Source organism: Thermobia domestica, chromosome 15, assembly GCF_964235325.1.
Source record: "Thermobia domestica chromosome 15, izTheDome1.hap1.1, whole genome shotgun sequence".
Taxonomy (NCBI): domain Eukaryota; kingdom Metazoa; phylum Arthropoda; class Insecta; order Zygentoma; family Lepismatidae; genus Thermobia; species Thermobia domestica.
In genome coordinates this window covers 91,903,478-91,921,610 of record NC_137468.1, presented here as the reverse complement: position 1 = coordinate 91,921,610, position 18,133 = coordinate 91,903,478, and the positions used below count along the sequence as shown (strand labels likewise).

Sequence of the window (18,133 nt, the reverse complement as noted above, 5' to 3'; positions counted from 1 at the left end):
ATTGTCCATATGTAATTCTGTATAATGGTTTCATTTGTGCAACTGTTTATCTTTTTGTCCTCCTGAAATGACTCTTGACAGTTATATTAAGAAGCATGTAAAGATCAGTACAACGTATTTTTATTAGGATTCCTTCGTGAGTGAGTCGGCAGACGTATCGCATTTGTGGCCAATTAGTCCTGGTTCCGAGTTCAAATGGAGGACAATTTCTCTCGGATGTAACTCGAGAAGCAGTTTTTATTCCGCTTTAAGCTTATGTGACCCCTTGCAGCATAACCCGGCTATTGCATAATAACATCAAGGCGAAGCAAACTTATTTCTGTCCATATATGATATGAATATATAGAGCAAATTATTTAAACCAAATAAACCTGGTTTAAACAAAAAAAAACCGTTTTTTTTTTTTGTTTTTTTTTTAAATAAAAACCATGGTTTTTGCCAACCCTGGGTCCAATTCATCTTGCTGCATATCTCCTCAATCCCACTTTTCACGGCTGCAAATTGATCGCTGAAGAATTGCTGGATGGAGTAAACTTCTTTTGTGAAGTTGGAAAACAAATGGGATTGAATTCTGTTTTACTGAGATCACATTTGACTGACTATAGAGACAAGGAAGGAAATTGGGCAAGAAAGTTTTTGTGGGACGGAGTGGAGCAAATGAGCTCACTACTTTGGTAAAGACGGTTTCGAGACATCATAAAAATAGCTGATGTCGCCATTCGAATCCTTTGTGCTCCGGTTACATCTGCTGCCACAGAAAGAACTCTCTCTACATTTAGTAAAACAATAAATCGTTTATCATTGGAGAGGATAGGAAAACTAACATAACACATAAACTAATATAACCTTCTTATAACTGGAAGCTTTTGAATAAGAGATTGCCTGAAGTTTCACAGATGCAACACTCAGGACCAGTATCATCAAGGAACAAGTCACCAGCTGTTGGCATGGAACAGAACAAAACACCAGTGACATTGGAAGAGGATACAGAGAAATGGGTGACATAGAAGGAAATGAAGAAGCGAGTAATAGTGCTGTTGATATTGAAGAATTATGTGATGATTCCGACTCTGATCTTACGGTTGATTGTGAGTAGGACGGTAAAATTTGTGGTCGTTTTATAGTACTCCAAATATGATAGAGGTTAATTGCTGTTCTATATTGAATAATTTAAAGTATAAATATTACTGAGTTACTATACAGCTTAATGTTGTTTATCATATTAATATTTTAAATATGCTATTCCAACAAATTCTTTCACAAAGAAATAAATCCACAAAGAATTTTCCATAAATCTATTTATTGTTAGCGTTAAACTCCATTTAGTGAACACTTCTAAAAATCAGGAATTAGTTACTTAAGTGTTTTACGAAATGTTATTTCATATTTTATGGATAAGTTTCTTTCAACGGCATATTTAGTAAATAATTTAATCGACTAATTTATTAAAATTAATTACCTTGATTATTCTGCAACTTTCGTAATCGGTAAATGTGTAATTTTTTTAAGTTTCTAAGTATTTTCACGATTATTAGTTACTAAGAGATTTACTATGATATAACCATATCAACAACTTCGTTGTTACAGTGTAGTTTCTTAAACAGATTAATTTATTAATTCCGTAAACCAAGTGTAAAGCTTAAGAAACTTATTAGTCCAATTCTTTGCATACTCGACAATTCAGTACGTCTCATTGCCTATAGATAAAATACCAAAAATAACATTATTTTGCGTGAAGAAAGTAACCAGCCGTATCTTTAATATCAATTCAGTTTTTTTTTTAATTATTAAAACGGTTGTTTTCATCATTACTATTCAAAAATTTTTAAGGTAATGTTAACAACACACACATATATATATATATATATATATATATATATATATATATATATATATATATATATATATAAACTTGTTGTAAACTTTAGATTTTTAAAATAGGAAAGCAATTATTAATAATTCATTTTCCGCCATTAATAAATTTTTTAAACCAAACAAAAACGTATTTCTTTAGTAATAGAGATCCTGCTGTTACTTAAATACTTCCATTAGTGTGTTCATTGGTGATTTGAAAAACTGGAGAATGTATTGTAAGATAAAAGAAGATAAGCCAGATTGATAAAAATGGAGAAAGTTTCATGAGAGGCGAACCTAAGGAAGAACTTAAATTCCGTGTCACTAATACCATGAGCTGCTGGCAGACAGAATACTTAATAATAGTGTATGACTGGTTTGATGGTAACTGACTTCACTTTCTTTAGTCATCGTTAGGTTCTGTCATAAATTTTAAATTTTCGTGTTGGTTTGATCCACTACCAAATTCTACCGCGCAGTTGATTGGACGCATCAGGGGCACACCAAGGTAAGAATTCACAGGGTAGAATGGATAATTATTTTCCGCCGAAGATAAAAGAAAGAAATTTAGTGTAAGTAGAAAGAAAATTATGGTGAGTAGGTGAAAAATCCGACTGTATTATTTAATAAATATCAAATCCATTCTTTAATTACTAGAAAACATTATTAATTAGATGTTTATTTAGTGGTCCTGTTGCAGGAGATACAAATGACCATTATATTTTTCATTGACAACGATAAAATCTATTTATTGCTAATTGAAACATAAAATACCCACTAAAATACCCATTTTGGGTAAATACCCGCGTATTTACCCGCTGAAATAAATACCCAGGTATTTTACATCCATAAAGCAGGCACACAAATAAACACAATGTAATCAGCTGGAGCCAGTACAAGAAGCAAGATTTACCTAGGAGAAATCATGAGGTTTCATCCATGGCGTGGGTAAAAGATGTCAACAGCATGCATGATTACATTGCACTGCACTTACGTCGTATATCAGCGCCATTGAGATTATCCATCAACAATTGGGAAATGGTATCTCGTTCTTGCACTAACGCAACTGCAAGGAACTGAAAGCTCCAGGAGATAGATGACATTTTACAATTCTCCGAGGGCATCCCATGCACGCTCAACGGAACTTAAGTCAGAAGAATGGGCAGTCCAGGCTATCCGCCTGATATCCTCCAACCCAAAATCTCATCGGCCAAAAGCCGCTCGATGTGGATGTGTGCTGTCCATAAAACGGAAGTCAGAACCCTCTGCATTCCAAAAAAATGTTGTACGTACTCATAAAAGATTAGATCACGATATGTTGGCCGCTCTAACACATGTAAGACTGAACGTCTTCTCAACATGATTCTACTCCACATTGTAACACCATTACAGCTACAACATATCATTAACGAAACGTCAACCACAACACTTCAGTATGACAGAATATCGAACCAACAAAACTAATAGCTCTTCCGAAGAAAGCAGATACGCCAATTAAAAGTGAGATCTTTGAGTTTTACGTCCCACGGTTATGCCGGTGAGGCTAAAGGAGACGGTGATGATGAGAGATGAGTGAAATGGTGGAATGAAGAAAGTGGGAGGAAACGGGAGAACCCCGAGAAAACCCACGAGCACGGTGTTTGTCCACCACAAAGTTCACTTGGCGGGGGCTGGGATCGAACCCGGGACCCCAAGCACCAGAGGTGAACGCTCTACCACTGAGCCACCGCGCCCCCCACGCCAATTAAAAGTGTCCCATTTCGACGATCGAACTAACTTACTGGAGGGCTCACACATAATTCGCAAACAAGTACATCAGGTTTTCGGATAAATGGTTTTATTAATTCATCACATCTCTGGGATGTCTTTGGCGCAACAAGTTTAGCACTGAATTACAATACGTCAAGTTGTTAACTCTAAAGGAACTTCTCAATCGTGCCTGTGGTTTTATTATCACACTGTAGTTAAGACTAATCGATAACGCAGCAATAACTAGCAACCACTCCAGTAGATTCATAATCTTGTAATTCGCTATACAGAAGTACATTGTCATCTCACTAATCATCACAGCACCACTTCTGTACAATCTACTTTAACATTATTACACTAGCTTTTTATAGTTATACACAAATTTTCATTGTTACACTAACTTTTCATGTTTATAAAGTAATTCTCATTATTCATCTCATTTGTTGCGCCGTAGAAAGTTAGGAGGGTTACAACTTAAACTATTTATGTAAATACACACATGACTATTTCATATCAAGCAATTCGAGAGCTGCTTTAATAGTAGGTAACCTCTGACACAATAAGTTGGCATTTGTTCCGGATTGAAAACTCAATTAAACGTACCAAAATTTATCTTTAGTCCAATAAAATAAATATAACAAAATCTTATGTACACTTTGTTTGCTACAGTGTGTTTTGCTGAGAACTTTATTCTTTCTTGAATAAACGTCACGTTTGAATCAAAACAAATATTTTAAAATATGAAGATACAGATTCTATTCACCATTCAATAACAAAATTTACGGATTTATACTTCTACGTATGAAAGAAAATGCACGGCACACACATGGAGTAAGAGTATAGTAGTAAGATGCAAAGTTACAGTTTAGATTTACCTGTAATTTAGAACAGGGTTTCTTGAAATTAAGACAAAATTATATGAATAACTTATGCTGAAAACACATAAGAAGAATGGGTAAACTATTAACGTCCTTGTCTTTGGTGAGGAATAACGAAAGTTCGAGCCCTACATTAGACCGTAAGTCCATTTCTATAAACTTGATCTCCGTCGTGGTTAAGGGGTTATAGCGCACAAGCCTTTGGCGTGGGAGACCCGGGTTCGATTCCCGGGGGAAGTTCATGTGGTTTGGATCCCACGTTAAGCTTTAGCTCCACGTCTCATGTAGCCCCGCTACTGAAAGGGATGTTAAACTGGAAACCAAATCAAATCCACTTCCATATAGTATATGTGCTAAAAACAGATGTTAAATCCCACGCAAAACAAGCGAACATTAAGATTTAATTTTAAAATACACATTATGGACTAATTATTAAGAGGGAGCGAGAGTGAATATAGCTAGTATGGATTAAGAACTTCCTTTTGACATTCAAAATTATTATACTCCACTATAAATTACTGTCTCTTCTACTTACATAATTGATTGATCTTCTGATGAAAGGCCTTCCGCCATATCCCAAAAATTAGAAAGCTTTGTGTTGTTGTCATATGAAGTGAGTTTCGTGAAACTTTGGCGGCTGTTGTCCCATACATATTTTACTTTATGATGATAAAAATACTTGAATGTTCTCCTATTTTCTATAATGTTTGTGGTTTCGGATTCAACTGGAGTAAAAACGTATTCTTGAGGAAATCGTCCATTTATTGGAAGGGAACAAACTTCTTCCACAAAATACTGACCATGGATGTCCTACAAATATAAAATATTACAGGAAGATGAAGAATTAAAAACATACACATGCAGTAAATAAGTTAGTATACCACACTATTAGTATACTAACATAAATGGATCTGTTCATTTGAATTTCAATTCTCAAAACTTGTTAGTAAAATCCGAATTTCTTTCACAATCTGTACACAGATGAAGATATTGCAACGAGAATTGAAGCGAGATTGGCACGTTTGGTAAGAAATGTGATGATGTTCTACGAAGAGATCGAAGTGGACACTACCTGCGTCGAGATAACACTGACTGTCCATATTCTGAAATGTCCTTGCCAGTACGTCCGTTGTCACTACTGAAATTACTTCATTTATGTTTGCTTTCATGGTGTCTGTGCTTTGTGATTTGTTTGCGAAAGCGCAAACTCCATCTTTCAGATATCTCCCCAAAAATTAAACGAGTGGTGTCAATTCAGGCGAAGCTCATTTGAAATGATGTGGTCGCCAAACAAGGAATTTTCGTCTGCTACTACGTAATATATCTTTTCACACAGCTGGAATATCCAAAACTGATTTACAAAGACGCTCAAGATTTCCATGAAATGAAATAAAATCTTTCAGTTTTACGTCTCGCGCGTCATGCCGGCTAAAAGCAGACGGTGATGATGAGAAATGAATGAAATGCTCGAATAAAGAAAGTGGTAGGAAACGGGAGAACCCAGAGGAAACGCATGCACACGGTATTCGTGCACCACAAAGTTCACTTGGCGTGAACTGGGATCGAACCAGGGACGCCACGTACCAGGAGTGAAAGCTCTACCACTGAGCCACCGCGGCCCTATTGAAGATTTCCATATATGCAGCTGTTGTGATAGATATATTAAAGAAGATGAGATAAATTAAGTGCTATCTGGACATTCCACACCAAACACTGATATTCATTGAATAAAGCAACTCTTCATTATCACATTGGAATTTTCATTTGCTTATTCATAGAAATTTTGAGAATTAACGTATCCCTACATGTGAAAGTGATTAATTTACGGAAAATATATGTATTCTGAAGCAAAAATTATTATAGATCGCAATATGGGCACTTATAATCCAGTAATTCTCACCTTATTTGAATACTGTAAAAAACATTGTATCTAATAAACAAATTCTACATTCGTACACCATGATTTAAATGTTGAAGTTCACAATACTAATTATCGATAAAATGCTTTGACACATTCTTATTCTTTTCTCTCTCCAGCATATGATGACAGGTGTAAATAAAATCGTCAGTTTCACAAAATACTTACAACATTCATACTGTTACGCCCATGTATGTAGCGAAATACCAAAAGCGACCGTATTCTGGATTAAGGAAGAGCTTTATTTATCCTGCTAATCGATGTTGTCTAACAAGCAGAGGAACAAAATCTTGTCTGTTATCATTTTCCTTTATATATATTTTTTACTTTGAGCATAAATCCAATTGTAATTTATTGTAAATTTCCTGCAAGCTCCTCAGAAAGAAAAATATTCGAACATATGATGAAACAAAGGACATTCATAGCTCAATAAATCCGTCTGAACTGAACTACCAAATATTTTGCAATGTAGATTATGAATGAGAAGGCTTAATGGCACACATACACACGCCAACAATATACATAAAAGTAATATAGAATTCCATCGTCTCCCGTACCTTGCGGAGAAATTACTTTTAAAGGCCAAATGTTCCCTTCCTTTTTCAATTGGATTTACTGACTTAGTTCAGGCATGCAATAGCAAAAGATGTTGAGAAGAGAATGAAGATCACGTAGATGCTAAACAGAAAGAAATGACTTTATTATTAACAGTATAGGAATAGCGTTATAAGGATAAGTTACAAGATAGACAGGTGACCAACTTATAGAGTAGGGTCAATCTATATGAAGTGATCCAATGAGGGTTGTCTGGCCCTTTTTAATTATTAAATTCTTTTTATATACTATTACCATGCACATTAGCAGAAAAAAAAAGTGGCTTATAAAAATTGTAATCCCAGTCCCTTTGTGACTGGCGGCCATTTTTGTTGATCAGCGCGTTTTAATTAGCGACTTTGCAAACGTTAACGTAAATTTGCATACTTAAGGACTAAACTATTCAAAAACATTGTAAAAAACACAATTTCCTTCAGCGCTTTCTCCTCTTTATGGTAAATGGTAACTCGAGCAATATGACAACACTCAAAACGGAACAAAAATCTATGTAAACGAAATTATGTAGGAAAGAGCATATATCTGCCGAAACAGCAGGATAACACTAATATCTTTATCTCATACATGGTTGAATACAGTTCATAAACATGGGACCGCGGTAATTGAGTGATAGAGAGTTCACCTCTGGATCCCTAGTTTGATTCCAGCCCATGCCAAGTGAGTTTTGTGGTAAACAAACACCCTGTGCGTGTATTTTCACGGACTTCTCCCACTTTCTCCTATTTTCTTTATTGCACCATTTCATTGGTTTTTCTTTATTGCACCATTTCATTGGCGTACACGGCATATCCGTGGGACGTAAAAGTGAAAATTTGGATCCCAGTGCATATATGTATATACCTAAAAATATGGGTCAAGGCCACTGAGTGAAAACTGTCTTTATTTTTACGATATGTGTTTAATCTCATACGTTTATTCTTCTTTTATGCAGATGACATTTATAAACGATATTAGGAAAATTTAAAAAGTCAAGAAATGCAGCCCAAGCGATAGGAACAAATTAAAGCACGAGGATACGGTCGGTCACACACTGAAATCTAATTTTAAGTTTAAAAATTAAATGGAAAACTATCTTACCATCAAGACAACATACTCTGCTTCCATAAGCGGACACTTAACACAAGTGGCATATACGCTCCAATCTTTGTGCCAATATACTAGAAGATAAGGAAATCCTCCAAATATAATAGAGAAGAAATGAAATAGGAAACTTTTGCAGGTACTTCGTTTATATCCATAACATTCCAATTGTTCATCAGTTTTACTATTTAATTCTTGCACATGCAGAACTGTTTCATTGAGATTATCATATGGAACTTGTTGACCTGAAAGCAAACAGAACACATATACATGGATATACAATATCCCACCTTGCTTTTATCTTCTGTGTAATCTGCATTGAGTCAAAGATTGTAGAAAAAAAAAAAAAACTGTAATTCTCGTTTTACTTCATGGTCTATTTACATAATCCTTGATATAATCCATGAACGTTATTAAACAAATAAAACACAATAGACAGCAACATTACTTTTTAAACAAGAAGCAATAGTATATTTTGGAGCAGTGATAGCCAAACCATCGATCGCGAGCTCCTACTAGTTCGCGGGGACATTTTCGGTAGATCGCGTTAACGCCTGGGTTGGCTTGATTTCATATTTACTCGAAATGTAAGTTTATATGCAATAAATAAATGTAAGATTTCTTTTAAGTTGGTAGCACACAATAGGATTTAAAAACAGTACGGTAGCTCAGAAGCTTCAGAAGTTTGGCGACCACTATTTTAAAGGTAAGGTGCGACCACTGTAAGGTTCAACATTAAAACTTTTTCGTTCAGCTGATTTCTAATTACAAAATTGAAACATTCTTCATTAATAACCTATCCTTTTCAGTTTACCTATAAATGAATATATACAACGGGTTGCGGGAAGATGTAGTGGTAATGGCGTATGCCTAGAACACTTTTCCATATTCATATTTTGAATCTTTTTGCGATTTGTCCCCAAGGTTACATTGCCTGAAGGTACAGTAGTAGAATTGCAAATACATACACGGTCTTCTACTCCTTGGTCAAAGTAATGAGAGCAGGGCTGGATTTAATCTTTTGTCGCTCCTATACTGCCGAAAGGTGTCTGCCCCCTCTCATTCCACTTACAAAATTTTAACAACACAATAAAAATAAACTCTGGTGAGACAGTATAAAGGATCATGTGAAACGTGCAGTTATAAATGATTGGGCTTGCGTTTATAATAAGGATTACGAATAACTACGAGGCGCATTCGGGAAGTAACCTCCGATTGGTCACTGTGCGTAAAGCATTGGGGCAGCGCTACCATCTCTGCAAAGACGTGCGCGGCAGATCAGTCTGCATCCAGCCGTGGTAGAGTGAAGGTTATCTGATCACTAGTTCCACTTTTGTAGCGTCTCAAAATGTATGCTGCAATAGAAAACTCCAGAAAGTGGTGGTACGAGCTTTTATGTGTTTTCTTACGGCAAAACAATATTCGGTAGCAGCTGTTCATCGGGAACTTTGTGCCGTGTATGGACCAAGTGTGATGAGTGAAGGAATTGTTAGTGAATGGGTTCATTCATTTAAAAATGGACTAATAAACATTCATGACAAAGAGAGGAGTGGCAGGCCATCAGTGGTCACTGATGAACTCGTTCAGAAAATTGATGGAGAAGTTTGTGAAAATAGACGTCTCACAATCTCGGAGTTTTCCGATGAATTTCCACAAATACGAAGAAGTGGCTTGAATCTCAGCAGTTTGGTGATGATGATGAGTTCAAAGATGTGGTCACAGGCTGTTTCAAGGCACAAGCGGGAGATTTTGTGCTGATGGAATTTCTAAGCTGCTGCAGAGATATGATAAGTGTTTGAATGTTTACGGAAATTATGTTCAAAAATAGAGCAAAGAAGTAGTTTTAAGATGTATATAATAAATTCTTATTTACTTTGGTGTTTCTTTCTTAACCAATCGGAGGGTACTTTTCAAATCGCCCTCAAATATGTTTGCCTATATAATTATGTAACCAGTAACTCCGAAATGTTTAAAGGGTTGCAGATTATCGTTACGCGAAATGTACATTTTGGTATAAATTTTGGTATGGTGTTGTAAGGCGAATATACCAGGAGTGCCTCACGCGAGAGAGGCAGCAGCACCATAGTTACGCACATGTCCTTACGCAACTGTTCACTGCATATATAACGTTAAAATTCTACTTAAATCACCAATGATTGAAACCAATACACTTGTTAAGGGAATAAGCATTTGAAGAGCATACTATTATTATTCAACTTCTTCTTTTCTTGCTTATTTACTTTGCATCCTGACTTAATGCATACTATTATTATTCAACATTTACATTTTTTTGCTCCTGCTTATTTAGTTTGCATCCAACATGCGCCTGTAGCTCAGGCCTAGTGGTAAAAACCAGCCCTGAATGAGGGATGAGATGGTACGACCAAAGACCTCAATTACGTAGAAGCTAAAATTACAATACTGAATGATAAACATAAAGCAAAATCACTTGAAAATACAGTTTATTTTAGAAATAAAAATGAAATAATACAAACTCCATACCTTGAAACCTTCTCATTCTAACGGAATGTGACATTTCGTATCATACAGTCATCTGTTCATATCTGTAAAACAACAATAAAGAATATAAATACTCATCCAAAATTAATATTTCTTAATTTTTAACATTATCAATTAACATACAAATTAATAGTCATACTAGGAAGAAAAAAGGTATTACTTTAGTGCTGGGTTTCTCAACCTTCAAATCGGGAAGGGAGGTGAAAAAGACAAACGTAATTTAGACCTAGTACTGGAAAATGTATTTTTAAAAATTATTTTGAGTTTCTTATTTCGATAGACATATTTTTATCTCTATTGTGATTGTCAAATACAGCAGATTTAAAGAAAATTTTAAACAAATAAAGAATTGTTTAAAAATATGGAATAAAAGAAGAATGAAAATGGTGAAAAACTGCATATTGAAATATAATTCAAAATGAAGGCTAGTGTGAAACCTGAGCCTGGTGTGATTTCACTAGTTCGGCAATGTCTGCTTCAATTGGAAAGGGATTGGTGTAGTTTGGGGCAGGGACACTGGAATTATCCCTAATTCAAAATCCCCAGTGTTTTTTTCCTTGGGGGGGGGGGGTAACCCACATAAAAAATTCAAACTAAAACCAAAAGAATCTCACCTCCAAAAACATACTTCAAAACTTGGATTAAAATAATAACCTTAAGGTGCTTATAATTACTTTCTTCAATCGTGTTTCTTAGTACACGCATAGCTTCAGAATTGACTTGAAGTATGTATTTATCAAGAGATCAACATCAGAACAGAGTACCGTTTTTAAAAAAAAAGTGTTAGGAATCATGCGCAACACATTTTGTTCACATTCTATCGAATTCGCTGTAATAGTGTTCAACTAGAATCTACGAGAGTTGGAGAGTAAGTCACGGCAACCCAGTACTATTTCGACAATCGAAGGATGTATTAAAATGTGTTACATTCATCTGAAAGAGTATCCATAATAGATATTTTATTGGTAAAAATCATGAAAGGAAATCCAAGCAACCCTATGACATAAATGTATTAATGCATACGTTACAAAACTCGTCTCATTATGATGAACCCTGAAAATACGTCATGCCAACCAGTAATTTTTAACGACATGCAAATGTGGACGGAAAATTCAAACTGCGGAAGAAAGCCTGACACCAGTACTTTACCCTCTGGCTAATAGAGACTCTGTGTATTGTACTGGATGAGCACGGAGCGCTCAGAAAACAGTTGCTCGGGCTTTCTTTCATGATTCCTATCAACAAAATATCCGTCATGGATACTCTTTCAGTTGTATATAACACATTTTTAATACATCCTTCAATAGTCGAAGTATTATTAGGTTGCCATGACTTTCTCCCCAACCCTCGTGCTATACAAAAATGAAAAGGATCTTGTTGGTGATCGTATCATGGAGAAACGACTAAACCGTCTGAAATGAACTTTTGGATGTAGTTATCACGTATCTCAAACTCTTTTTTTTTTCCGTATTTTAATTAAAATGCGTATTGTAGGGGGAGGGAGAGAAGAGTCAAAAGCTATGCGAAAAATTGTGTATATCACGATCCTGTCAAGTTACAAAGATGAACCTTGGTATATAAACACCTCATTAAAAATAAGGGGAAACGTCCCTCACAGTTCTAGAAAGTTTCAGTTTTAAGAGAAGGAGGGCATTTCTATAATTTCTTAATTCACATTTACATCAGTGTTCGTGGTTGCGTCGCGGGGAAATGGTTGAATAGTTTGAAATGAGTTTTTGAACATAGTACCCACCTAAAGCTGAGATTTTATCATTAACTTTGCTTAAGGGCATATCTTAAAAGAAAGGGGGTTCAAAATTTATGCCAAAAATGGAATATCTTATGGCGTTTATAGCAGAGTGGAAACAAATCATAATTTTAAACATTTTTAATTTAAATCACTTCTTTCTCCTTGTATAGTACACGTTGCGAACTAAAGAAAAAACATTAGGAATCAGTATTAAATGTTAATTATGCCATTTAAGGTTAGTCTAAAGGGATGAAATAGTGTCGTCAGAAAGAAGTACAATTTTACGTTCGCAGGGGGCATAGCTTTCAGTTTTTACGAAATTTACAAAAATAGATGGCAGTGTTGTCGAACCCAATTTGGAAGATTGAGTTAGAAGTTTACCTCCCCTTCTTTATTTTTTTTCCTCGCGCAGGATGGGGCAGAAGGTGTGGGATGTCGTTTGTCTGCGACCTTCGTAGGAATTTTCTTTTTCGATACTTCCATCCCTCTAAGTAACCTAACACCACTGACCACTGTCTAGTAATCTGCAGCTTGTACGGAAGAGGAGTTTGAAGCTAATCGTTCCATTTCTGGTAAAGAACGCTGAATAGCGAAAATGCCGATTGCTGAGAACACTTTTTTTTTTCGGTATTTGCAGTATATTGCTTGTCTTTTTTCACGTGATACTGAACTTGCAATGAAATACATTTGCTCAGCACAGATTTAATAAAAGATTTCAGAAATGACAACTCAAATTGAACACAAGAACCCCCAGTGGCGTATACACAACGTTATAAAGAGGAGTTCAGGCACACAAGTTCATATCGTATACCATTGATCTGTGCAATGTATTAACGGGTAAAGTACAAAAATTTGAATTCTTTATCGAGCATAGGAATTTTTAAATGCGTTACTCCTTTAAACCTTCATGTACTATCGGTGTGGAGTCATAACGCTATTTGGCGATGAAGACAATATAAATTTTCCGGAAATTTTTCATCACTGATTCCACATTTCAATGCAATTATGAAAAAAAAAAAAAAAAAAAAAACACAAAAAAATTCATTTCTCACATTAGTGATCCCACAGATTTGAGAACGTTGTTTATCAAGTGAATTCCCTTTTTAAAAAAATGATTTTTAGTCTTGAAAGTTACTGTATTTTCAATTGAAATTTCCTTCACTAGGAAACAATCATGTATCTTTAGAATAAATTACTTATTGCATAAATTTTCTGAATCTTTTTCTTGTCAGTAATAATTCTAATTAGTATATTTTTAATAGCATGTGAAATTTCAAATTAGCATTACAAGGGGGTCCGCAGATCACTTCCCGAATGAACAGGGGGTCCGCGTTATCGGAAAGTTTAAGATTCTGGGCTAGTGCATAGATCAACATGAAAGATCGATCCTCACAGTGTATTCCATTACCCAACATAATCTCACGTCCAGGAAATATAAGGGAAACGAGACCCGTACTTTTTTTTTTTTTTTCGGATGAAGAAAACAAGTATAGTGAGATTTCTTGCTAAGTTTATTGTTATATATAAAAACTATACTCTTACATGTTAGAGAGTATATTTTTATATATGAACTCCCTTCCTATGCATTATGAGATGCAGAAAAAGATGAAAGGTGTAAATTCGATTTTTTTGTTTGTTTATTAAGAAAGCATGTAACGTAAATACATGCATGAAGCAACAGCGGTGGGCGTCAGTGTTGTTTTTATGGAGAAAGGAGCTGTTACAGTGTATCCATTTTTTTTTTCAAAGTAGTAATTTAGATACTATATGTCTACGCTATGTAAACACAAAATAGTCTATAAGCTATTGCTTATATGTTTAGCATAAGCGTCTTCGGCGCAGGAGACTCGAATTTGATTCCCGGTGGGAGCTCATATGGTTTGGATTCCACTTAAGCCGTAGATTAACGCCCCCTTAAAAAAAACTCTTCCAAAATATGTACCTACATCAACCACTGCGAGTAACTTTTGACTCAAGCATCGGTATACATCATACGATTCACCTAGTTGCGTAAAATGGAGTAATTTTTCATTTTACTCGCAATTTTGAATATATGTATGCACAGAATGATAATGTTGTTGCACGACTGTGTAAAAATAAATGCAACAAAAACAATATATCGGTATTTTCATATGTGTATGGAGCCTCTCCCTTTTTAAATTTCGATTCAAAACCAAAATCAATCCTTTGTTATTGACAGCTTTGAAAAAAATAGTTCGTTTCGAAACAATTCAATATATATTTACAAAATTAATTTGGCCAACTTCACACTGATCCCTCTTTTAGACTTCCAAACTATGCTGTGCATAAGGGGCGCTGTCGGTCTCTTGACAAGTATCAGAGCAAAAACAGCAAGAGATATCGTGATGCGAATTTTTGCAATCCATTCAGAATACTAAGGATAGTTGCCATCTCCTCCGTTAACTCTCTATTCAAACCGGAAGTGGTTAAAATGAGACACTTCCCGTTTCAACGTTTATCGCCATAGAACGAAAACGGTAACATACCGGTATATAGAAAAGCGGTATTTTGAAAACTATTTATCGTTTTAAGAGTAAGTTCCACTTGCTTCGTTAATTCTCTTTTAGTACTGGGAGTGATTCAAATTAGCTATTTCCGGTTTAGGTTTCAACTTTTTCACCATAGAACGAAAATGGTAACAGATAGCAAGAAACAATTTTTACAAACAATTCAGCATCTCAAGACAACATAATATGACTATCCACAACACTACCAAAACAAGAAGTGGTTCAAATTTACTATTATTTCCGGTTTCATTGTTTATGACCATTAACTTATGTCGGTAATAGATAGCCAAAAGCCTTTTTTTTTCTTTTTTTTTTCTTTTTTTTTTTTTTTTTTTTTTTTTGTAAACGATTGAGCGTCTCAAGACGACATGTTATGACTATCCACAAACTCTACCGAAACCGAAATTGACTAAAATATACTATTACTTCCGGTTTCAGTACTGATTTCCGTAAAGCGAAAACTGTAAATGCTATCAAGATGTGGTTTTTAGCAATTGATTCAGTGTCCCAAAAATAGGTTTGATTTTCTTCCTTAGGCCTCCATTCAATCCGAAAGTGGTTGAAATAAACGATTTTTAGTTTCAACCTTTATCGACATAGAATAAAAACGATAAGTAACAGCGACTAATGGCTTTTTGATATGAATTCAGCGTCCGAGTAACAGGTTCTATCTTTGATCTTATTACTCTATTGCAACAAGTACTTACAGATGCACTACTTCATGTTTGATTATTCAATTCACATAGTTTGGAAGTCTTAGTTCCACACTGTGAAACGATATTCACTTATTTTCAAAATTTCGATTCAAGGCCCAAGCATATCTTTATATATATATAAATAATATGTGTGTGTGTCTGTATAAAGTATCTATATACATATGTATTATGTAAAAATTTATTTTTATATTTTTCAAACAAACTATGGCTTTAGATTTTGAATTCGCCGAGTCGAGACGGCATTTTCTTCATATGAGTAGAGACAGACTTAAATTTCGACTTGTCTTGTGCGCGTTCCTAGTTTTGAATCAAATTTTGAAAATTGAGGATAGGGTGAAGTATGAGCTTTATTTTTTAAATATTTCGTTTTTGTTGGTGAAATAAATTATTTCTTCAAAAGAATCAATCACAAATAGAATACAAATGATTGATTTTGGCTTTGAATCGAAATTTATTAGGGGACAATTTCACACATGTGCATCTGACGTATTTCTAATTGTTTTGAGTGCTCTAACATATTTTAATGTGTTATAAAATTTGTTAGGGATGCGCACGAGACAAGATTTGTGGCTGTCTCGTCTCGAAAATTTGCTGTAAAAGTGATGTCTCGACTCGAAAAATGTATATTTCTCTATTGGAAGAGCCGTGTCTCGACTCGAATTTTGTCAGGAAAATCCTGTCTCGACTCGTCTTGTGTGCATCCCTAGAATTTGCACTGCCTATTGATTTTTGCCAGTCATCAACCGTTGCCAAACCCCTTGTGTTAACTACCGAAAGTTAGTTTCGACAATGCTGTATAACAGCGTTTCGCAACCTTTTTCAACTTGCGGCACACTACGGGTCTAACTTGAATTCTCACTGCACACTCATAGGTATTATTATTATTATTATTATTATTATTATTATTATTATTATTATTATTATTATTATTATTATTATTTGTAAATAGAAAATACCGTCGTATTTGTTTTCTTTGATTACTGACCTCCTTCTCACAAAGAATAAAGCTCAATCACTGGTTTTCCTCCATCGTAAATCATTATACTTACTTTTCATTCAAATTAAAAAATAGAAAACAATTCCAATGAAATATAGAACTCAGTCTTTTAAAAAATACGCTTTCTTTTTCGAAGAATGTATCCAACCTGTCACAAGGATGATCACTAAATTACGAACGAACAAACAAATCTCTTGTACTTTTAAAACAGAATTGCGGTAATTTGTATGAGTGTTTGCTTTGTCGAAAGGATATAATGAGATTTTAAAATTTGAAGTTACGAAATAATCTGAAACAATAAAGAAACAATAAAAATGGTCATAACAGTGATAATTAATACTTTTTTCAACATTAAAAATGAACAGATAAGTAACACAGTGTGAAACTTATAATTTATTAACATGGTTAATATACGTCAGAATTTTAAATATTAATAAAATTTTGTTTTCGAAATACAATCTATGTAGTAATAATGTATCTATAATAATATAGTACAATTACAGTATTTTTTCATTGTAGAGGTTCATAGTAATGTGAAATTTAAATACACATATTTCCTGTCTTGCAATTAGGTTCCTATATAATTAATAATTTTGTTTTCATTTCCTCGCGGCACACCAGCAGCCCATTCGCTGCACACCGGTTGGGAAACGCTGCTGTATAATATGGCTAGTTTCTACAATGCTGTTGTATAATCGTTATTCCAAAATGATGAATCAACTTACTTGAAGCAGCATATGATATGAAGAAGTGTCATAATTTTAGTAAGGTCGGGAACATATAACGCACTCTAATTTTTCAGAATTGAAATGGTAACAAAATGTTCGGCTTATATTACGGCCAATACGAGCCGTAATATCATAATGCGAGCTTGAGTTGTATATGATGAAAAAAGCAAAGATCAGGTAGAGAACGTCACTTGTTTTCTATATTTAATAACAAAGGTAATTATTGACAGCACACAAATTTGATTATCGCGGGTTCAGAAACCACAATAATTCTGTGGTAGAAATTCTACTTTGAAGACCAAGCCAAATAACGAGTTTGATACTAGACAGTGTATTTAAACATCGTTTGTTTGGAGAATGCGAGAACGAGTCTATATGAGACGTGTGGCTACATGCTTATCTGCATCCTAACTAGTGCTGTGCGATATTTCGCTATATTGATCCATCCATAAGATATTTTCGAATATCTAAACATCAATACCGAAATATTTACGAATCGATGTTTTCGGTATTTCATATTTTCAATATTTTCTTTTTTCTTTCTTTTTCTTTTTTTTTTCTTTTTTTTTTTTTTTTTGATATTTCAATATCTTTCCATATTTCTGTTTTTCGTTTTTCTTATAACATGTTTGATGTTGCCATATAGATAGTCTACCACATATGGAATAAGTCACGAATTTCGTGTAACATGACTCGGAAGAGACATTGCAATCAGACCCAGAAAAACCCATGACTGAGAAACCACGACCAATCATCCGGAGTGACCCGATGATTCGATAGAACCCAGAGATGGAAAGTCATAT

The 18,133-nt window shown here is 34.6% G+C and overlaps 1 protein-coding gene across 2 annotated transcripts in view; it reads right to left on the bottom strand.

Moving 5' to 3' along the window:
• The window catches only part of LOC145671150 (polyamine-transporting ATPase 13A3-like), a 152,607-nt gene that overhangs the window by 111,733 nt on the left and 22,741 nt on the right, over positions 1–18,133 (bottom strand). For both annotated transcript variants that reach the window (XM_081739974.1, XM_081739973.1), the window contains 3 exons: positions 10,594–10,655; positions 8,089–8,336; positions 5,017–5,291 (listed from right to left, as the gene is read on the bottom strand). In XM_081739974.1, the coding sequence (XP_081596100.1) occupies positions 5,017–5,291; positions 8,089–8,336; positions 10,594–10,627 (557 nt within the window). In that variant the 5' untranslated portion in view covers positions 10,628–10,655. The remainder of the gene's footprint in view (positions 1–5,016; positions 5,292–8,088; positions 8,337–10,593; positions 10,656–18,133) is intronic.